Source organism: Equus caballus, chromosome 28 (assembly GCF_041296265.1).
Source record: "Equus caballus isolate H_3958 breed thoroughbred chromosome 28, TB-T2T, whole genome shotgun sequence".
In the NCBI taxonomy this organism is placed as follows: domain Eukaryota; kingdom Metazoa; phylum Chordata; class Mammalia; order Perissodactyla; family Equidae; genus Equus; species Equus caballus.
In genome coordinates this window covers 14,354,877-14,376,058 of record NC_091711.1, presented here as the reverse complement: position 1 = coordinate 14,376,058, position 21,182 = coordinate 14,354,877, and the positions used below count along the sequence as shown (strand labels likewise).

General features: G+C 36.1%; 1 protein-coding gene across 35 annotated transcripts in view; it reads left to right on the top strand.

The window, feature by feature from the left end:
• The window catches only part of PPFIA2 (PTPRF interacting protein alpha 2), a 451,986-nt gene that overhangs the window by 65,886 nt on the left and 364,918 nt on the right, over window positions 1-21,182 (top strand). For 34 of the 35 annotated variants that reach the window (XM_070253915.1, XM_070253923.1, XM_070253918.1 and 31 more), the window contains one exon: window positions 11,153-11,206. The exons of the other annotated variant lie outside the window; for it this stretch is intronic. In XM_070253915.1, coding sequence (XP_070110016.1) covers window positions 11,153-11,206 — 54 coding nt within the window. The remainder of the gene's footprint in view (window positions 1-11,152; window positions 11,207-21,182) is intronic. 35 annotated transcript variants of the gene reach the window in all.

Sequence of the window (21,182 nt, the reverse complement as noted above, 5' to 3'; positions counted from 1 at the left end):
TCCTCCTCTACAGCAAAAACATTGGTTGATTTTTAGTAGGAAGACTAAAAATTATATATTTAAAAATGACTGGTGAAAAATTTATAGAAACCAAAGCTATAGAAACACATGGAAATTATAGGGCTAATTGAGGAGGTGAATGGGAAAGACAGATGAGTAAAATGACAATTATAAAATGGTGAGTAAGACTTGTGATAGAGTTAAGTGCAAGATGCCTTGGAAGTAACAACAGAACTATTACCCTAGCCTGAGGGACTCAGGAAAGTCTCCTGAGAGGAGGTGATGCCTGGGATGCTTCTCAAAGGATGAGTAAGATTTATCCAGAGAAGGGGGGTGGCTTTCTAGGCAGAAGGATCTGTGGTGCAGAAGCAAGAAAATACTTGCCACTAAACAAGTACAGGGTTCACTGTGATAGGAGTACAAGGTTTCCTTTGAGGAAGTGGTGAAAGGCGAAATGAAAAAAGTAGTCCAGAACTGTGGAATGAAAGACCTCATGCATAAAGATGCTTGATATTTTTTCTTCCTAAGAAGAATGGGAGAATTATTAAGAATTTTGAGCATAGGAGTAACCCATACGTATTTGCATTTGAAACACATCATTCTGGTGCGGAGGTTCTTGAACCTCAGTCTGCATCAAACTTACTTGGAGGGCGTGTTAAACACAGGGTTTCTGATTCAGCAGGACTAGGGGAAGGCTCAAGAAAATGCATTTCCAAGTTCCCAGGTGACACTCATGCTATTGGTCCCCAGGCCACGCTTTGAGAACCGTTTCCTTAGAGAAGAGATCATACTATAGTGAAAGTGGAAAAAATAACTCAAAAAAGATATTATTTTGGAGAAACCCAGGGATGGGTGAAAAAAAATAAGGCTTTGAACTAAAAAAGTAAATGCAGTGGTAATTAAAAGAAGGGAATAGGTTGAGCTGAGCAGATATTTAGAAGGAAAAATTGACTGGCTTGGTATATGGATACTAAAATGAGAGAAGGCTCCATTAACCCCCAGAAGTCTGGATTGGGTGACTGACTCTTTATTGGAAATGCAAACAGAGATAAGTGCTTGGAGAAGAAATTGGATGGGAGACAATTGGCCATGGTAATGGCAGAGGAGGAGAGGAGATGATGTCTGATTTGGACATATTGAGTTTGAGATAACAAGGATGCATCAATGTGTAAAAGCTGTCAAAGAGGAGCTGACTGAGACTGAGCCAGGATTTAGCAAGAGGTTCTTTTTATCACCTTAGCCATATAGAAGGGAACAGAAAAAAAAAACGCAGCACAAAAAATTCATAAAGAAAAGTGCTTCAAAGAGGGCACTCTATGGGAAAGGAAGAACCTTAAATCTCTTCGGCACTTTCTTCAGACAACCCTATTCCAAGCAACACTGACACAGTTGTGTCTTTGATACGTATTAGATTTCTGGTTTAAGTTTGAGTTGGAGGAGAATGGTTTGAAATATCTAGCAAAAATCTTTAGAATTTTACTTTTTTGCTAAATCCAGTGGCATTAACTCTCATATCTGTAGGTAAAACAGGGATATATTTTTTTCCCATCAGAGAATATGTCTCACCTCAGAAAAATTTGCTTGCAATTCCATTCCTTTCTCCTACAAATATTGAACAAATACGTTTTCTCGTATGTCACTGTGTGGCATGCCAAGAAATCTTCCTTGTTTATTTTCACACCTCAACTTTTCAAGAGAGCATAATTGTTGAAAATCATTGCTTGTGGAGTCAGCCTGTCTAGATCTGAACACCTATTAACTGTATGATAATCAAATGATTATCAAATCATTTGAACTCTTGAAGACTCAGTTTCGTCATCTTGAAAATGGTCAAAATAGTAACAGGTAAAAGAGCTGGGGTGCTATTTAATGAGGCAATGGAGCTCTTAGCATGGTGTATGGTACAGTAAATGCTCAATAAATGTTAACTATTGCGTTACCCACACAAGTTCCTAGGACAGGCTTACCCAGTATACATTCCAAAACGAAATACAATTCCGGCAAAACTCCAACTCTTTTCACCTGGTAAAATTTACCCCTACAACTCCTATGTGTTGTAATTTTAACAGCTTATTTCTCAGAATTTTTTCTCATGTTGTTCTGCCAATTGAAAAACACTTTGAAAGATCCTCGAAGTCAGAGATTGTGTCATAGACCCTGGATTCCACACACCAGATTCAGTGTGGTGCCTTGTGCTTATTATGTGTACTCTGTATGTTTGTTGACTAAATTGTCTTTGTCATTCTGACTCCCCACTAGACGCTGAACTCTTTGAAAGCTGTGACCTTGACTTATTCATCATCATGCTCTCTGCATCCAGCACAGTGCCTCAGTCACGACAGATGCTCAATCATTCTTTTTTGAAGAAATTAATTGTGTGGCTCAAGGAAAATTCAGATTTGGGTTGGACTATGCTCAAAGTAAAAGTGTAGTTATTTTCCATTTTTAAAAAAATTTAAAGAATTACTAAATAAGGCTCCTTCTGGCTTCCATTGGAAAGAAGATTTATAAAATTGGTTGTGTGTGTTTCCTCCTTCTCTGCCTCCCAGGAAATTTACCCTGTAAAGTTGCCAAGGAAACACTAACAGCTTAAGTCTGGTAGAGCAGGAAGATGCCTCATTAACAAACTCAGCTTCATTATTTGGACGCTTGCCTCAAGGAGCTGGTGTTCTGTGATGAAAGATTGTTTCTTTTAAGCATTAAGTGAAAAACTGAATGATTTTTCAAAAGAAATTTCATCTTCTTGCTGTTACTCATTCCCATTGCTGTGGTCCTACACGCTATGAGATGTTACATAAGAGTAAACTATTGACTTTTAGTTTAATGTATTTCAACTGTTTATTAATACTAAGCACATATGTTAGATAGAGTTTTCAAGCTTTGATTTATTCATTGAATGATGATTAAGGTATCAGGTCTTTAAAGTATTGACAGTATTTCACGAGAAGATAAATTTAATGTAATGTTTATTGTCTATTAAATCATTTTGCATATTTTCCTTCTCATGAACTAGAAACCGTGGAATATATAGAAATTTATTGCCTCAAGATGAGATAAATACAGAATTGAGTGCCTTTTCTTTTAGGAGGATGTCTCATTTTGGTGTATAATGAAATAGAAGGTACACTGGGCTTGGGGTTATAACACTTGGAATTTCAACGCTTCTTTCCCCATTTACCACCTGTGTTTAGGCAAGTCATTCAATAGTTTGTTTATTCAGGCATTCTATAAAGATTTGTTGTGTAAACACTATTGCCTTGAGCCATACTTTCAAAGTGATACATTTATACAAAAATGAGACAAACTTCATTTGAGCCTCAGCTTTTTTATATATAAAAAAGGTATTACATGGTTTATTCATTCAGTCATTCATCATCCATTCCAAAAGTATTTATTGGGCCCCCACTGTGTAGAAAGCTGTTCTAGATGTTGAGAAGTGATCACCTCTTGCTGGACTCTTGACAATATTGTTCTTTTACCTACATCTTTAGGCTTAGGGGTGGTTATGGCTTCCAGCTGTTGCTAGTCCCTGTGCTTCACTCTTCCTCTGGGTCCATTAAATCATCCTTGCCTCCATAAAGTATCCTTTTATTAAATGCTCTTTTGTAATGCTTTTAAGTTTGCCATTTGTTTGCAGGTAGACACATCATTGATGTAGACAGTTAGGGAAAATCTATCTGAGATTTTGATATTTGAACTGAGATATAAATGAAGTGAGTTAACTGGAAGGGTATCTAGGGAATGAGCATCCTAGGCAGCGGGAAAAGCATGCACAGAGGCCCTGAGATGGGAGCCATATTTGGACTGTTTTTGGAATAGCAATGGGGCCAATGTGACTCGGGTGGCATGAGAGAGAGAGAGAATGGCAAAAGATGGGATAAGAGAAATGACCAAAGGCAGATCACCACAGGGGATTCCAGGACATAGTAATAAGTTTATATTTTTTTCTAAGATTGATGGAAAACCAGGGGAGTAATCTGACATAATTTGCATTTTTTTTAATTGAAGTAAAGTTGATGTACAATATTATGTTAGTTTCAGGTGTATGACATAGTGATTTGACATTACGAATGATCAGCACAATAAGTCTGGTAACCATCTGTCACCATGAAAAGTTATTACAATATTATTGACTACATTCTCTATGCTGTGTATTATATCCCTGTGACATCTATTTTATAACTGAAAGTTTGTACCTCTTAATTCCCTTCACCTGTTTCACCCAACCTTCCACTGCCTTCCCCTCTGGCAACCACAGGTTTGTTCTCTGTATCTAAGAGTCTGTCTGTTTTATTTTGTTTATCATTTTTTAAAAATTTTTTAGATTCCACGTATAAGTGAAATCATACAGTATTTGTCTTTCTCTCTGTGACTTATTTCACTTAGCATAATATCCTCTATGTGCATCCATATTGTTGCAAATGGCACAATGTGGATATTTTGGCTTTTTAATGGCTAAGTAATATTCCATTGTGTTTGTGTGTGTGTGTGTATGTGTGTATACAATACATCTATATGTAGTACATATGTATATATATATATATATATATATATATATATATATATATACACACACACACACTACATCTTCTTTATCTTCTTTATCCATTCATCTATTGATGGACACTTAGGTTGCTTCCTTATCTCAGCTTTTGTAAATAATGCTGCAATGAAGACAGGAGTGTATAAATCTTTTAGAATTAGTGTTTTTGTTTTCTTCAGGTAAATACTCAGAAGCGGAATTGCTGGATCATATGGTACTTCCATTTTTAATTTTTTCAGGAATCTCCATACTGTTTTCCATAGTGGTTGCAACAATTTACATTTCCACCAACAGTGCATGAGGTTTCCCTTTTCTCCACACGCTCATTAACACTTGTTATTTGTTGTCTTCTTATGCACAGCAAGGGAAACCATCATCAACAAAAGTAAAAGGCAACCTACTGAATTGGAGAAGATATTTGAAAATGATATATCCAATAAGGGGTTAATATCCAAAGTATATAAAGAACTCATACAACTCAATATAAAAAAATAAACAATCCAATGAGAAAATGGGCAGGGGACTTGAATAGACATTTTTCCAAAGAAAACATACAGATGACTCACAGATACATGCAAAGATGCTCAACATCACTAATCACCAGGGAAATGCAAATCAAAACCACAATGAGGTGTCACCTCACGTTGGTCAGAATGGCTATCTAACTTGCATTTTGAATAGATACTTCTGACTGCTGTATGGAGAATGTGGGGGAGGGGGAGAAAAGAATAGATGCAGGGACAACAGTTAGGAACTGTTTCTTTAGTCCAGGGGAGAAATTTTGCTGATGTAGTCCAAGGGATTAGTATGGTAGGGATGTGGGTGGTGAGGAATAATCAGATTCAAGCCATATTTTATTTAATTGAGATATAACTGACATATTAACATTATATTAGTTTTGGGTGCACAACATAACGATTCTATATTTGTCAAGCCATATTTTTAAGATAGGATTGGCGGGATTTGCTGATGAATTTGGACTTGAGCAACTGGGTGAATGGTGATGTCAAGATGGAGAGCACTGGGACAGGAACTTAATTTGGGGGAGGAATTGAGGTAGAAATCAAGGTTGATTTTGTATTATTAAGTTCTAGATGCCTATAACACATCCAAGTGGAGTTTGGAGTTGGCAGTATGGATCTCAGAGGATAAATTGAGGATGAAGATGTAAATTCAGAATTCATCAACATGCATGATATTTAAAGTCACAGTACTCAATAAAATCATATAGAGGGTGAAACTAAATGAAAACCAAGAGAAAAATGTATTTCAAGGAGGATAGAAAGGTCAACTGTGTCAAATGTGCCTTAGAGATCAAGAAAAATGATGAGAGAACACTAAGAATTGGATTTGGTGAACTAGATGTCATGGCAACCTTGGGAAGAGGGGTTGCAGTGATATGGTGGAGACAAAAGTCTGCATCAAGAGAAAACAGGAGATGAGGAATGTGTTGAGGAATTTTTCCATAAAAGGGGTGATATTTTGAATATATGAACTTTTTAAACTTCTCTACAAACTTAAAATACCTCATCAAATGATTTTAAAGACCTTGAAGCAAATTTTAAATATAATCATTAAATAAAAACTGTTGACATTTTACTATTTCATATTGATTTTACTACATTGATACATTTTTCAATAAAGTGTTTAATGCACTAAAATGTATTCTATATTGAAATGTAATCACTTTCCCCAAAGAATTTCTAAAATAGCCCCAAATTATAAATCTAAAATTTTAAAATACCCATAGTTGGTAACAATATCATAATGTTTTAGGTATTTTCATATTATACAAAATGACCTTTTGGAAGAGTAAAACTTGATACTAGCTTTAAATGTAACTATCAGGTTTTAAGATGTTCTGGGTCGTATGGCACGTGCAATGTTAAATTCAACTTACTAGAATTTTTTCTTCATTTTTAATGTATTTAATACCAAAACTATTTTAACATCTTTTCTTTGACCATAATAACTGATCCTACTTTTTAGAGATCAAAATAAGGATCTAGGAACAGCCCTGAGGGAGACCTCAAATCCCAATATCCTTCTTTTTCCCATCTTCACACGGGGGAAGCAGGACTTACAACATCTAACCTTAATGGATTGCCCTGAAAACAACATGATTAATCCCTGGAGCTCCATCATTCAGTGTCTTTAAAGGGAAAAAATATATCAACTCTTGCGGCGGGGGACCATGTAGAGGGGATGCAGTTGGTCAACCAACAGCATCAGTGCAGTACAAATGTGGAGTTTGTTTTAAACCTGCGCTGAGGTGATACACATGCTCCAGGATGCCCTCAAATCTCATGCAACTTAGAGCTCTGACGTGGATGCCTCACCACATCTGTGGTACAACCTTCCCAAGCCTTAACGCTGCTGATTCATGGGCCAGCCTTGGCTTGACTGGTTTCTATTCGAGGAACAGAGGTTTCCTATATTAAAATAGGCTAACTCTATGCAGCTTGTGTCAAGAACGGGCTAATGATCTCTTAGGTACTGGACACCTTGAAGAGAGAAGTGAGACTTTCATTACTTGACATTTTTTTTAAGAGATAAAGTTGATTATACAATTAATAGATCTTTTTAAAATTTTGTTCTGTGTAGATGATGGCAACCCATATAATGAAGGCTATGTAATACTGGCGTTAAGCAGCAAGTAGTCCCTGAACAGCAGCTTTAGGGCAGGTGCCAGGCTGTCTTGCCGCACTTCTAGAGATTTGACTGGGAAAGAGACAATGAGTCCAAATGGATTTAGAGTTCATTACATTCACAGCATAAATAAAAGCAGCATGGTGTTAGCTTTCCCCGTCCCTAGAAAGGGTCAGGACTAGGATGAGACAAGTAAGGTACTTAGAGCACAAAGTTTAAGGAGTCACTTGCCCCCAGGGTTGTGCAAGTGCCAACACTGCTCTTACAGAAATCTAAGAATGAGGTACCTAGGGCACACAATTTAAGGAGACACTTGCTCTCAGTAGCCTGTAAGTTCAGGGTCAGCACTTGCATGACCCTGAGAATGAATGTCTCCCTAAATTTTGCACCATAGACATGTCACTTGCCTCACTCTAGTCCTGGCCCTGATCCCTAGTTCCACAGGACAGCACTGAACTGGATAGACCAGACGACAGACGTTCAAGAGTGCTGTGTTGGGGAAGAAGCCAATTCCATACTACACCTAAGCAGTTTCACAGCCTGCAGATGGATCTGGGGCAGGAAAGAGTGCGATAGAAAGTTCCATGCCTCATTGGTGCCAGGGAGGTGAGCAAGAAGCAGCCATGTGGAAGCTCTTCATGATACTGCCTGCCTTGTCACGTACGTGGGAGGCTCAGAGGATGTTCCACCAAGACATAAGCCAGCCTATCGTTTAGCCTTACCTACGTGGCCTGTGTAGATACATGTGAGGTCCCCAGGATGCCAGGGGGAAGCTGTTCTACAACTGGTATTAAAAATACAGATTTGGAATCATACACACATGTTTTGTAACCCCGCTTCTTAATAACTATGTGATATTGGGTAAGTTATGTAAGCTTTTTAACTTCCTAAGTGGAGAAGAAATAACTACTTTACAAGGCTGTTACAAAGTAATATACCTGGCACATAGTAATATTTGGTAAGTAATAGCTATTTTATTAGCTATTAAATCTGAAATAATATGGTATATAACATAGTTAAATAAATTCCATAACCTAGTAAAAACTCAAAGTTTATTTTCAATATTTTAATCAAACAAATAACATTATTACAATAGAAAGCTAAAAAACTTTCTAGGAAATCAATGTTTTTACTTTTTGATGTCCCCTTTTGTTGCTATCTATATAAAATACATTTAAAAAACAAGATAGGCGGATTTGTGAAGGATTTCAGTTATATTTTGTAGATAAAATATTCAATAACCATTAAAGAGATTGACTCATTTTTAGTTATATTTAGAGTCCCTCAAAGGATTTATTTATTTCACCTATTAATTTTGCCACATAAATGCATTCATGCACACTTAAGCTCATTATTCACACCTGAAAAATTTCTTTTGCATCAAGTGATAGATAAGCCATGTTTAACTTAGGCGTCTGTCCAAGTAGGACACTCTTTTTCAATTTATACTCAAAATAGAACATATTCTCAAAAAAAATTTTTTAAATTAAATGACTAGATGGAATAAGAGTGTACATCTGTATGCTGGTTAGAGCCATGACTTCATAATATGCTTTAATCCAACATGTTAGAAACCGTAAATGTCAATGCCTTTTGCATTCATCTTCTGAACTGTACTTGTGCTTTATTTTTCTCAAGACCATGACCATTATGGAAGACATAAAATTTTAGAAATCTGAGAATTGGCTCAACTTATCTAGAATAGCAAGAAATGCTCATGATAGAACTTTTAAAAATATGACAAGTGCATTAACTAAATTGCTAAAATGCTTTTACTCTGAGTCAGTTTCTCTGTTATCTCTCTGATACCATCAGAAATTTCTCTTATTAATATAATTTATATGGCTTTCTATTAAGAAGGAATGTATTATCTCAAAATGTACTTAACGTCATTTTCTTTCATTTTAAATGTACTTGGGAATAACTTTTCACACGAATAGAACTTTTTTGTCATGGTCACAACAGGAGTATGATCAAACAGTGCAATAGGCTGTGTGTTTATTTTCTGTTAATCTAATAGTTCAGCCATTTTACTATCTAATGTCAGTTCATTTCATAAAATTCTAAAACAATTTTTAAAATTATATTTTATCTTTGGATTCAAGAGGAATGTTAATTTTGTTTGCTAATTTAAAAATATGTTTCATGCTTTACTTTTATTATGGAAGGACATAAGTTACTTCGATGACTTAACGGGAATGTAAAAGAACATGTAAGATCAAATAATTTAGGTGGATTGATTGCTTACAGTGTGCATGGTGTTAGAATAAAGAATTTCAACAGGATGGGGAGGGAGGGCCTTTTACAAATAGAATCAACAATACACACATGTTAATCAGAATTTTTCAGTTTTCAAGAGCCAGAAACTTATCTTAAATTGGCAGGTGGGAAGAACATCTAGTCTCAAACATTGCTCAAATGATAGCATCAAGACTTAGACCCTACCTTTATATCTTCCGGAATCTATATTGCCTTACTTCTCAGGCAGCCTCCTACAACGTTTGAAGCAATTTTTATAAGCTTTAAAGAGCTTGAATGGTGGAGGAGAAGAAGTCGTTTCTGAAAGGGATACAGGATAGGGAAAATTATTACATATAATATATCCACTTCAGAGAAGACAACTTAATAATTTTCTTGGCATACATTCCTTATATTTGCCTTATCATTTGTGGCCCTTAATAAAATATGCATCTAGAAATTTATCACCCACTGAGTTCCTGTTCAAAGGCAGCATCTTCAGAAGGAAACTGTCATCACACCATCCCTTCCTTCTCCCCTGTCCTGCCTTTAATATTTCCTACACGTGCTCATTTTAGCCCCATATTTGTTGTTAAGATTCCATTTTTGAGATACAGGGAATCATGATGTGATTAAATCCTAAGTGAATGTGTAGCAGACATGTTTGTAATGACGTCAAGGTGTTGGCTGTTCCTCTGATCATAGGTATTTAATTTTCTTTTCCTTCAATCTTGACGCAGTTATCTTTCATCGTTGGTTTTTTCTGCGACTATATTTTCGCAGGTTCTTCATTCCTATCCTTTCAACTAGATACAAACAGATAAGAAGTGACCAGGGTCACAAGAAAGAAACTTTTTACCAAAATGCATCTCTTCAATGTAACCCCAAACTCCTATCCAGCAGCCTTTGAGCAGACAGTTCTTGTTTTTTTCATTTGGGGAGATGATTTAAAAATTAAAACAGTTGCAGAACGTTAGAATCCTGAGAAATTTTACTTAAAAACCTGAAATTCTAGCTTTTTTGGAAAAAATCTTATGATTAGTAACCCCGGAACCAAAGGCCTACAAATGATAATTATGGCTGAGCTGTAGTTGTCCTTGTAGGCAGGGCACATGCTCTCCAGTTTGTCACAGCATCACCCATTTCTCAATTTACGATACCTTTGACAATTATAATCACTACTCAGGTGTGATCTTCTGTGGTTACTGATGTGAGGTTAGAAATCGGGCTTTTTAAAAGAATAGCTAATCTCGCCATATCTGTTTAAATATTTTCATCTTCTATGTGTAGTAATAGAGAGGACTACAGATAAAATTTTTGTAGCTCAAGCATTTTTCATAGGATTAATATTCTTGCAAATAATATGTTAAGTTGCAGTTTCAATAAATTTCCTTTTTTGTGTGTTCTGCCTTCACTTCAGCTCCTTAGAGATCAAAACATCTACTTTCCCACCTACAGCCATTTTCTTTTCATATTTGGAGAATAATTAATCTGTTTATATTTTTTCTTTTTATGATTTCACAGAGTTGGAGAGAATAACTAGATTTTTAGACACAGGCTATGTGTATAGCATTACAGCATGCAAGATTGTCTCAAACAAAACAAGACAAATGTAGCTGAGTGCCCTAAGTTTGTAGCTAAACAAAATATTACACTGTGGGACTGGGAAATTCTCCATGCTGTTGAGTAGCATTTTACAATCAACACCTCTCCCCTTTTCAGGATATCGACTCCCTAACAGGAGGGCTGACTGGTTCTAAGGGGGCTGATCCACCGGTAAGTTAGATTCTTCATTAAATTTAACTATTGGCAAATTGAATTATGTACACACCAGATCATCAGAGAGTTGCTTGTATACAATTTGTCTTGTAGGTAACTTTTTGAAATATATAGCTATTGTTTAGCCAATGCAAAAGTGTAAACTTGCTTTGAGGTGTCATTTGGTGTTTTAAAAAGTTTTAATAACTCATAAAATTCATCTCCATGTATTGACTCTTCAAATAAGAATAAACGTACATCAGAATATGTACATACTAAATGTCATGTTAATGGACTATCCCAAAAGTTAAAACCTTTTGGAACTTGAGAGTTACCATTCTAAATGTGAGTGTATGATTTGGGTTACAATATGTTTTCTAGTTACTGAAAAAAATTATTTTATTAGCCCATTTTATCAACAGTATTGATTCTTGATATTGCTGTTTCTTTCCTACATTACTCAGGAAGCTTCTAGAAAATTAGAGAAAATGTTCTTAAGTTTTAAAAGATTGTCGTTTTTAAACAATAAGAAGAGTTTGATAGTCTAGTATTGAAACATTTTAGTCCTTTCTGTGATGTCTTATTTCAGAAAATGATTAAAATAACATTTCTGTGGTTTGATGTTTGAAGTAGAAACAAGAGCTCATGGCGTATGATATAAAGTAATAAGATTCAATTTATTTCAGCAGAGAGTCAATGCGTAAATTTTTATCACTGTTTGCTTTTCACTTGGCACTGTGAGGTTTAATGTGGAACACACAGAACCCAACGTTATCAATTTTTAGCTACGCTTCACCTAGGCATCTAGGTGAAGTACATAATTACATTAAAACACCAGCGAGGTGTTAAAAAGATAACTGTCAATTGTAGGTCCTTCTCTCCTGTCTCATGATGTTGTCTAATCTTCATCAACTTGCTCCTAAACTAGACTAAACAACATACAATATTTTAATTCCTTCTTTTCCTTTTATTTTTATTGTCTGAATTTATTTGAGGAAAAAGGATTGTCTTCAGATAGTTCCTTATATTTAGTCCCTGGACCTATTACATTGCAGCATAAAACAAAATGAAATGTAAGTCAGCCTAGCAAGTACACAGGGACAGGATTTATGGCCAGCCCTATATGAAAGCAGTGTAGGTGACTGCTCATGTGATGTAATTCCACCCTGCTGCCTTGCATAGTGTTTGTACACAGCATTTAACTTTTATTAGAAGAGTAAATCCATTTTCCTCAAAATACTTCCCTCGCCTGTCCACTGATTCCTGAAAGAATTCTACAATTAGAGATCAGTTGGTTTTAAAAGATTTTTACCATGTTCAAAACAAAACATTTCTCTTCTACAAGTGGCAATAAAACTCTTATCCATTATTTATGTGTTAAAATAAAATAGTTTATCATATCCTTTCAAGAAAGCATGTTTCCAAACATGGAGGAGTAAGTGGACATAAAACCTAGTTGTTGAAAGAAACCCCTTGCAGGGGAAAAAATTCACAGAAAGGAAAGATGGTTTCCTGAAGGCAGACTTAATCAACTTCATTCCCGGTTGCTAAAAGTGAAGTATATACAATATATTATATATATTGCATATATAATTTACATATATACATGTGTATATTACATATATATAATGTACATATATATAATTTATAATATTATGAATATAGAGGTTCTCTCTTGGTCATGCCCTACCATGATAATGGGTATTTTGTACGGCTACCTACGTTTTCTGAAGTTCAGTGCTTGTGCTCATTTTTTAACTTTTCTTAGAGTGAAAAACACCATGCAAATTTCAGCATACATAAGAGTTTAGGCAATCTGGGGGATTAAGAGTACACATAAATATAGTGTTTCTATTGTTAAAGAGCTATTAGAGCATATTACCAGGAGCTATGTAACCAAATCATTTTTTTAGTTCTAAAGCTTAATATACAGTAATCTAAGTATGAAGGTGAAATGGTAATAGTATCTAAAGTTACTTCAGTCAGGGGCTGGCCCCGTGGCCGAGTGGTTAAGTTTGTGCGCTCTGCTGCAGGCGGCCCAGTGTTTCGTTGGTTCGAATCCTGGGCGCGGACATGGCACTGCTCATCAGACCACGCTGAGGCAGCGTCCCACATGCCACAACTAGAAGAACCCACAACGAAGAATATACAACTATGTACTGGGGGGCTTTGGGGAGAAAAAGGAAAAAAATAAAATCTTAAAAGAAAAAAAAAATAAAGTTACTTCAGTAATTTAAGAGTAAGATTTTTCCCCAAGTTAGAAAACTGAAAGTCAGATTAAATTACACTTAACCTAAATACATTGAAATTTTATATTATTTTTCTTTTCTCTAAAACGTGTCTTTGTGGGGCTGGTCCAGTGGCATAGTGGTTAAGTTTGCATGCTCTGCTTCAGCAGCCCAGGGTTTGAAGATTTCGATCCTGGGCATGGACCTATACCCTGCTCATCAAGCCATGCTGTGGCTGCATCCCACATATAAAATAGAGGTATCTTGTCACAGTTACTAGCTTCAGGGACAATCTTCCTGAAGTAAAAAGAGGAAGACTGGCAACAGATGTTAGCTCAGGACCAATCTTCCTTGCCCCATCCCCCAAAAAATCTTTCTAATAGATCATCTAAATACTGTTATCCATTTCTAAAGTCGTGTCTTTTATATAAATGTTTATAATGTATTACTAAACCCATTCTATGATGAAATTTTCATTGGTAAGCAACTCAAGCTCCTATAATTTGTACTCATTGAACAGAATATATAGAGTGCTGAGTGAATGATCTCTCACAAGGATGCATAGTTGTGGAGAAATTTCTTTACTAGTATAAGAGAAATCTCAGATACATCCTTAAATGTAAGTGGTATATTTAAAAACTGCAAATTTTCCTGTGAGTAGAAATAAGTATTATTTCTGAAGCATTAGTAAAAAAGTAAATTTTGCATTTTTTCAAATAGCAAGCTTGTATAAAAAGTATCAAATTTGCAAATGTCAGTATAAATAAATTTGCATATGTGGTAAGAGTAAATTAGAAGAACTCCAGCAATATGGCATGTATTAATATTTTTAACAATAACTGTTAAGTAGGTTCTTTTTGAAAATTCAGGTAGTCTCAGTTTTAACGCTAATGAAAGAGAGAATCATTCATTCATGATTTTCATGGGGCAATTCAAGAAATTTTATACTGGTTTTCTTTTGAAAAGAATTTCAAGAAGCATGTTTTTAAATTGAGAAACTGGAAATTAGTTGCTGTGTGAAATAGAACTTGCAGATTTTTCTAAATAACATGGTTATCTTAGAAATAAACTCTTCTATTATTGAGAAAAATATTATCTGTTAAATGTTAGCTTAAAATTGTCTGAAAAATTATATCAGAGATATCTATATTCAGTATGTGTTTTTCATTTGTAAAAACTGGATCACAGAATAACCTCCAGTTTAAAAACATAGCATTTATTTACATATAAAAATAAAGGCAGAGAAAATAGATAATTAAAATCTAAAGGGTAAAATATCATTGAGTTAAATAGTGCTTTTTTAGATACTATTTTGCCATAGTGTTTTAAATTTTAAATATTAGCAATATTCAAGTGTGAAAAACTTGTGAATGGTGGGGTTGGCCCAGTGGCATAGTACTTAAGTTTGCACACTCAGCTTTGGCGGCCTGGGGTTCGCAGGTTTGGATTCCTGGTGTGGACCAACACACTACTTATCAAGCCATGCTGTGGTGGCATCCTACCTACAAAATAGAGGAAGATCAGCTACAGATCTTAGCTTAGGGCCAATCTTCCTCACCAAAAAAACCAACCCTCCCACCCAAAAAAAGCCACAAAATAACCACAAATCATTGTGAATGGTAAGGTATCAGGGGTGCCCCAGGTGATCAAATTGTCAGCCAACATTTAGGAAGGACTGGGTAAAGTCTAAGCAACTCAGCTTCCCACGGCCAGAAGAATTTTGGACGTTGAAGAACTGGAGAACAAAACATGAACACTCTTATACAGCCGCACCTGTATCTGGAGAGCTGTGGACAGGCAGATTGATGTGGTACCTGTAGTGTGAGGGATTACCGTCCCATCTTGAGCTCATGAGCCAGTGACACAGAGGTGCTGGCCAGCCTCTCACCTGGAGCCAGGGTTTGTCCTAGACTGCAGGCTAGGGTGAAGTCTCCGGGTGGATTTAGTAGCTCAATTTGGCCACAGAAGTTAAGTTTGGTGATGTAGACCCAAGTCGACTAACACACACAATGAAGGGAGTTTCCCTTTGTAATTCGGTTTAAGAAATGTTCTGATTATTAACTAGCTATTTACTTTCTTATCATTTCCGATTTTTTTTAAGGATCAATACACACAAAATCTAATAACAAGCAATGTGGGCCAAATCCTAGACTACATGAAATAATTCCTGAACCTATTTCACTGTCACGTGCATTGATCAAATGTGGAAGTCTCATGATATTTCGGTGTGATAATGGGTGTTTGAATTAAGTCCACCTCATCATCTCATCCAGAACCTACAGCAAGAATGCTGCTGGGGCTATTCTGGTCCTTCCTTGTCTTTCTATTTGTTATCGTGGAGTAATAAGATCCATAAATTTAATTCTTCTAGAACTTAGTATGTTTAACCGTTCTGTTTCCTTTATCCAAACGCTAATGGTTCTCTTTATTTCTAAAGTGTGGTGAATAAATGAAGACCCATCTAATCCATATCCTTGGCCTTGATATGCACGTTGTCCTGAACATCCTCCAGCTCTATTAATTTTTTCCCCAGTGAGGAATCAGAATTGTACATTCCATATTTTTGTACTTTCTGTTCTCGTTTTAATGGTCTTCCTGATGGTTCTTAACAATTTAGGTAAACACTCCACAGAATTTAAAACAAGTTCAATTTCCTGTGGGTGCTGTTTGGACTGGGTTATATATTTTTCAAATTGTAAATGGTCTCAAATGTAAAAGTCTCCAAAACTGATTTTAATTTGATTATTTAAAAAATGCCAATGTTCTACTTACTTCCTTCAAAAGATAAGGGAATAAAATATGTGAATCTGAATTGTGATCTAATTTAATTTCTTTCAATCTGAACATTATATTACTATTTTACTTACTTTAATTCTCCCTTTGGATTATTCAGAATTCAGTGTATATTTGAGTGTATATTATGTGCTAGACATTTGCATAGGTTTTGGAGAAACAGTGAAAGACAATACCATTTCTCATTTCAGAATCTTATAATATAGTGGAGTGGCCAGGTTGGTAAAAACCATCTGTAATATAATGTAAGCACAGCATGAGATGAAAGTAAGTAAGAAGATCACATAATCCAATTGGTGGGAATGAAATGGGGCTGGAGAATCAAGGAAAGTAAGTAGAAGGAAATAATACCTAATTTGATAATTGTAGGATGAGTTGAAGTTTGCCAACTGAGGAATGTGGGGCATGCATTTTTACAGAGGAAACAGCATCTGCGTATGTCACAAAATGAGAAAATAACTTAGTGTGGCTGGAGTATGAAATAAGCTGGAGAGTGGGAAGTAGTGGTGAGATAGAAAGCAGCAAGTTAAGCCAGGGCAAGATCATGAGAAATTTCATGGAAGGAATTTATCCTCTATACTAAGTACCATGAGGAACCACTCAAGTCTTTAAACAGGATATCACTTATCAGCTCTCTCCTGTAGAAACATTTTCTTAGCTCTGGTTGGAGAGTGATTTAGAGAAAAGGCTAAAGCAAGGAGACCAGTGAAAAGGATCTTATATTCAATCAAAAGAGAGATAATGAGGGGCCAGCCTGGTGGCACAGCGGTTAAGTTCGCACATTCCTCTTCAGTGGCTCAGGGTTCCCGGGTTTGGATCCTGGGTGCAGACCTGCTCACCACTTGTCAAGCCATGCTGTGGCAGGCATCCCATATACAAAGTAGAGGAAGATGGGCACGGATGTTAGCTCAGGGCCAGTCTTCCTCAGCAAAAATAGGAGGATTGGCAGCAGATATTAGCTCAGGGCTTATCTTCCAAAAAAAAAAAAAGTTTCTTAAAAAAGGAGATATGATGAAAATGATAATGGTGACTTTTTGTTTTTTCTTGTCTACCCTATTGTATCATAAAGCTAATTGAGGGCAATATCTCAGGAGAAAGTCAACATCTTATTTTGAGTGAAGCACTAAATGATTAATATGAGCCTATAGAGTGACAGTGAGAATGGGGAAGAATGGGCTGATTCGTGAGATATTAAAGACAGTGAAACACTAGAGTAGGTGGTTGTTTGGAGAGAGGAGAATGAGACTTGTTGAGAAGTCAGGGCTGACTTTTGAACTTTCTGGTTTGGCAATTGAGCGGATGAAGGTACCATACATAAAGACAAAAATCCCCCAAGGTGGAGCATTTGTGGAGCGAAGATGATGAGTTCAGGTTGGAGACGTTAAATTTGACTGACAGAGTTGGGAATACATGTAGGATTTTGGAATTTAAAGGTGAGATCTCATTTATAACCCTTGATTTGAACATGTAGACTAGTTAATTGAAGCTATTGGAGTTAATGAAATCATCCCCCCAAAATGTATTCTGAGTGAGAAGATAAGAGAGTTCAGAATAAAGCCCTGAAGAAGAAACACATTTAAGATCAGAGGAAAGGGAAAGATCTGAGGAAGAATATGCCTAAAAAAGACAAAACAGAAATGGGTACAAGGAAGGAATACCAGGAAGGTGTGGAACCATAAATGCCAAGGTCAAGAGAGCGTGGTGCAAAGGGTTTGTAGCAGTTTCATGATGTTGAGAGTTAAAGAACAGAGTGCTCACTGAAATTTAGCAACGAGATAAAGGGTAATCTAGATAAGAATAATTTTAGTGAAGTAGCTCAGGTAGAATCAAGTTTCAGTGGCCTGAAAGATTAAATGGAAGATAAGAATTGGGTGTAGTGGGTAAACAATTTAAAAGAACTCGATTATGAAGGAAGTGTGAAGGGATAATAGCCAATATAGGATATGAGGTTGTGAGACCATTATTTTAAGAGAGAAAATTTGAGTGTGTTGAAACATATGGAAAGCACATAGAGAGGGAGGAAAATTTACTGAGGAAAGAGAAGTAAATTGATAGAGCACTAGATGAGGCAGAAAAGAATGGACTCCAGGAATGTTATATAGAAAGAGCAATGTGTCTTCAAATATGAAATGAGGATAGAAAGAAAGGATGGAAGCTGACGCAAACGTATTTATAGGTGGAGGTCTTTTGAAATTGATACAGTTTCTATTTAATGGCTTCTATTTTCCCCATGAAGTAAAAAGGAGCTAATTAGCTGACAGTGGCAGAGGAGATGATTGGATAAGATATTTCAGGAATATGGAGAAGACTTATCTAGCCATTATGGATTGTGGAAGAACTATGTAAACCATAGATGGGTTAGTGGAAAGTGTTAGGGCTCTACTTGTGGTTATAGGCATTGAATTTGTAGTGGTTATAAATGACTGAAAGGTGTATTTTCTTTTTCCTCCAACAGTGCTCTGTAGCTCAAGTGTGGGAGGGGAGAATACCAACAGCCATTTTGATTTCAGGTTATTGTTATGCCACACCATTGATATGGAAGGCCAATGGGGCAAGATAACTGAGAGTATTAGTAAGAATGTCATGAAGTCTAACTTGAATATGAATTGCAGTGAAGATAGGAAGAGACTGATGAAGCAGAGGATTCAAGGGTGCCAATAAATTTTAAAAACGGGTGTAGTGGGTGTAGGAAGAAGGGTAGAAGATTATAGTGAGAGAGTAGGATGCTTGATTTAAGCATTTCAGGATGAAAACATTTCCAGGTGCTAATAAGATCCAGGTGGCAGTGGTGGAAACCAGCAAAGTACAGAGGGAATGATACTCATTGGAACTGATGACGTCAAGGAACTGAGGCCAGTGTTGGATGGATCATTTATGTGGTCCCTGCAATCTTTCTTACCTACCTTCATTCCCTTGATAATCCCAACCTATTTGACACCTTAAGTGCCATCTGGACACTGATAACTGAATAATTTACATCTCTAGACTGGATCACTCCCTGAACTTCAGACTTGTGTATCCAACAAAATATTTGGCATATTGACTTATATATCCACTACAAATTTAAAGTGTAACAAGTTAAAAACTGAGCTTCTGATCTTCTCTGTCACTCTCCACAAATTTTCCCTATATTGGTTAGCAGCTATTTCATGCTACTGTTTCTAAAAGTCAAAACCTTAGAGTCATCCTGTAGGTTCTATCTTCGTAATTGATCCAGAATCCAACCAATTCCTCACTACCCCTCCAAAACTACCACCCTGATCAAAGCCACCATCCTTTCTCACATGGCTATCCTCAGTGAACCTAGTAGGATACATTTCTTAAAATGTAAGTCCAATCACACCATATCTTCTCAGACAAGGGAAACAATAGAAAGAATAAACAAATGGGACTTCATCAGACTAAAGAGCTTCTTCACGGCAAAGGAAAACAGGATTGAAACAAAAAAACAACCCACTAACTGGGAAAAAATATTTGCAAGTCATACATCCAACAAAGGGTTAATATCCATAATATATAAAGAACTCACACAACTCACCAACAAAAAATCAAACAAACTGATCAAAAAATGGGCAGGAGATGTGAACAGACATTTCTCCAAAGATATACGGATGGCCAATAGACACATGAAAAGACGTTCATCATCGCTGATCATCAGGGAAATGCAAATCAAAACTACACTAAGATATCACCTTACACCCATTAGAATGACAAAAATAACCAAAACAAATAGTAACAAACGTTGGAGAAGTTGTGGAGAAAAAGGAACCCTCATACACTGCTGGTGGGAATGCAAACCAGTGCAGCCACTATGGAAAACAGTATGGAGATTCCTCAAAAAATTAAAAATAGAATTACCATATGATCCAACTATCCAACTACTGGGTATCTATCCAAAGAGCTTGAAGTCAGCAATTCCAAAAGTCCCATGCACCCAAATGTTCATTGCAGCGTTATTTACAATAACCAAGACGTGGAAGCAACCTAAGTACCCATCAACTGATGATTGGATAAAGAAGATATGGTGTGTGTATATGTATATATATACATATACACACAATGGAATACTACTCAGCTGTAAAAAAGAACAAGATCATCCCATTTGCAATAACAACGATGGATCTTGAGGGAATTATGTTAAGTGAAATAAGCCAGATAGAGAAGGACAATCTCTGTATGACTCTACTCATATGAGGAATTTAAAAATGTAGACAAAGAGAACAGATTAGTGGCTACCACGGGAAAAGTGGGGTGGGGGGTGGGCACAAAGGGTGAGGGGGTGCACCTACAACACTACTGAAAAACAATAATGTACAACTGAAATTTCACAAGGTGGTTTTATTTAATCAGTTACCACACACAGATTGCTTCAAATAGTGCCTGGTATGTGCATGTTCCCTGTTAATGCCCAACCTTGTAATTGTTATACAAATGAAAGTCTTTGTTAAATAACGTAGGATCATTGCAAAGAACTGGCTTAGATTGTATGTTATATTTTCACAGGAAAAGGAAGATCAATAGTCTATGTAAATTATTTTTAAATCAGCCCAAACCCAGTCATTCAGTGAACCACAAAGGATGTGTCCTCCTTAGGAGGTGGGTGGATGCCAGTAGATAGGGGATAGGAAAAAAGGAGTCAACTTCATTGTAATTAATTAATTCATTTATAATTAATATTTTCAACCTGTCAGAATAGGTGCTTAAATATTGGTAGCATGAATATGTAACCAAAATAATAAAAGATAGTTCGTGTGCAGGAATTTTATCATGAGAGAAACGTGATGATTAGCATACTTGATACCAAGATTTCCATGTTAGGTAATTTCCACTCATTAAAGCATTACTGATTACAGCTATTTAAGCATCTATATTTCAGCACAGTCAAAAACCTTAAATTAGAGGGCACACTGTAATGTGATTTCCTATATTTAAAAGTTTAAACTATGTTAAATACGAAAGGGAAGAAAGAGAGG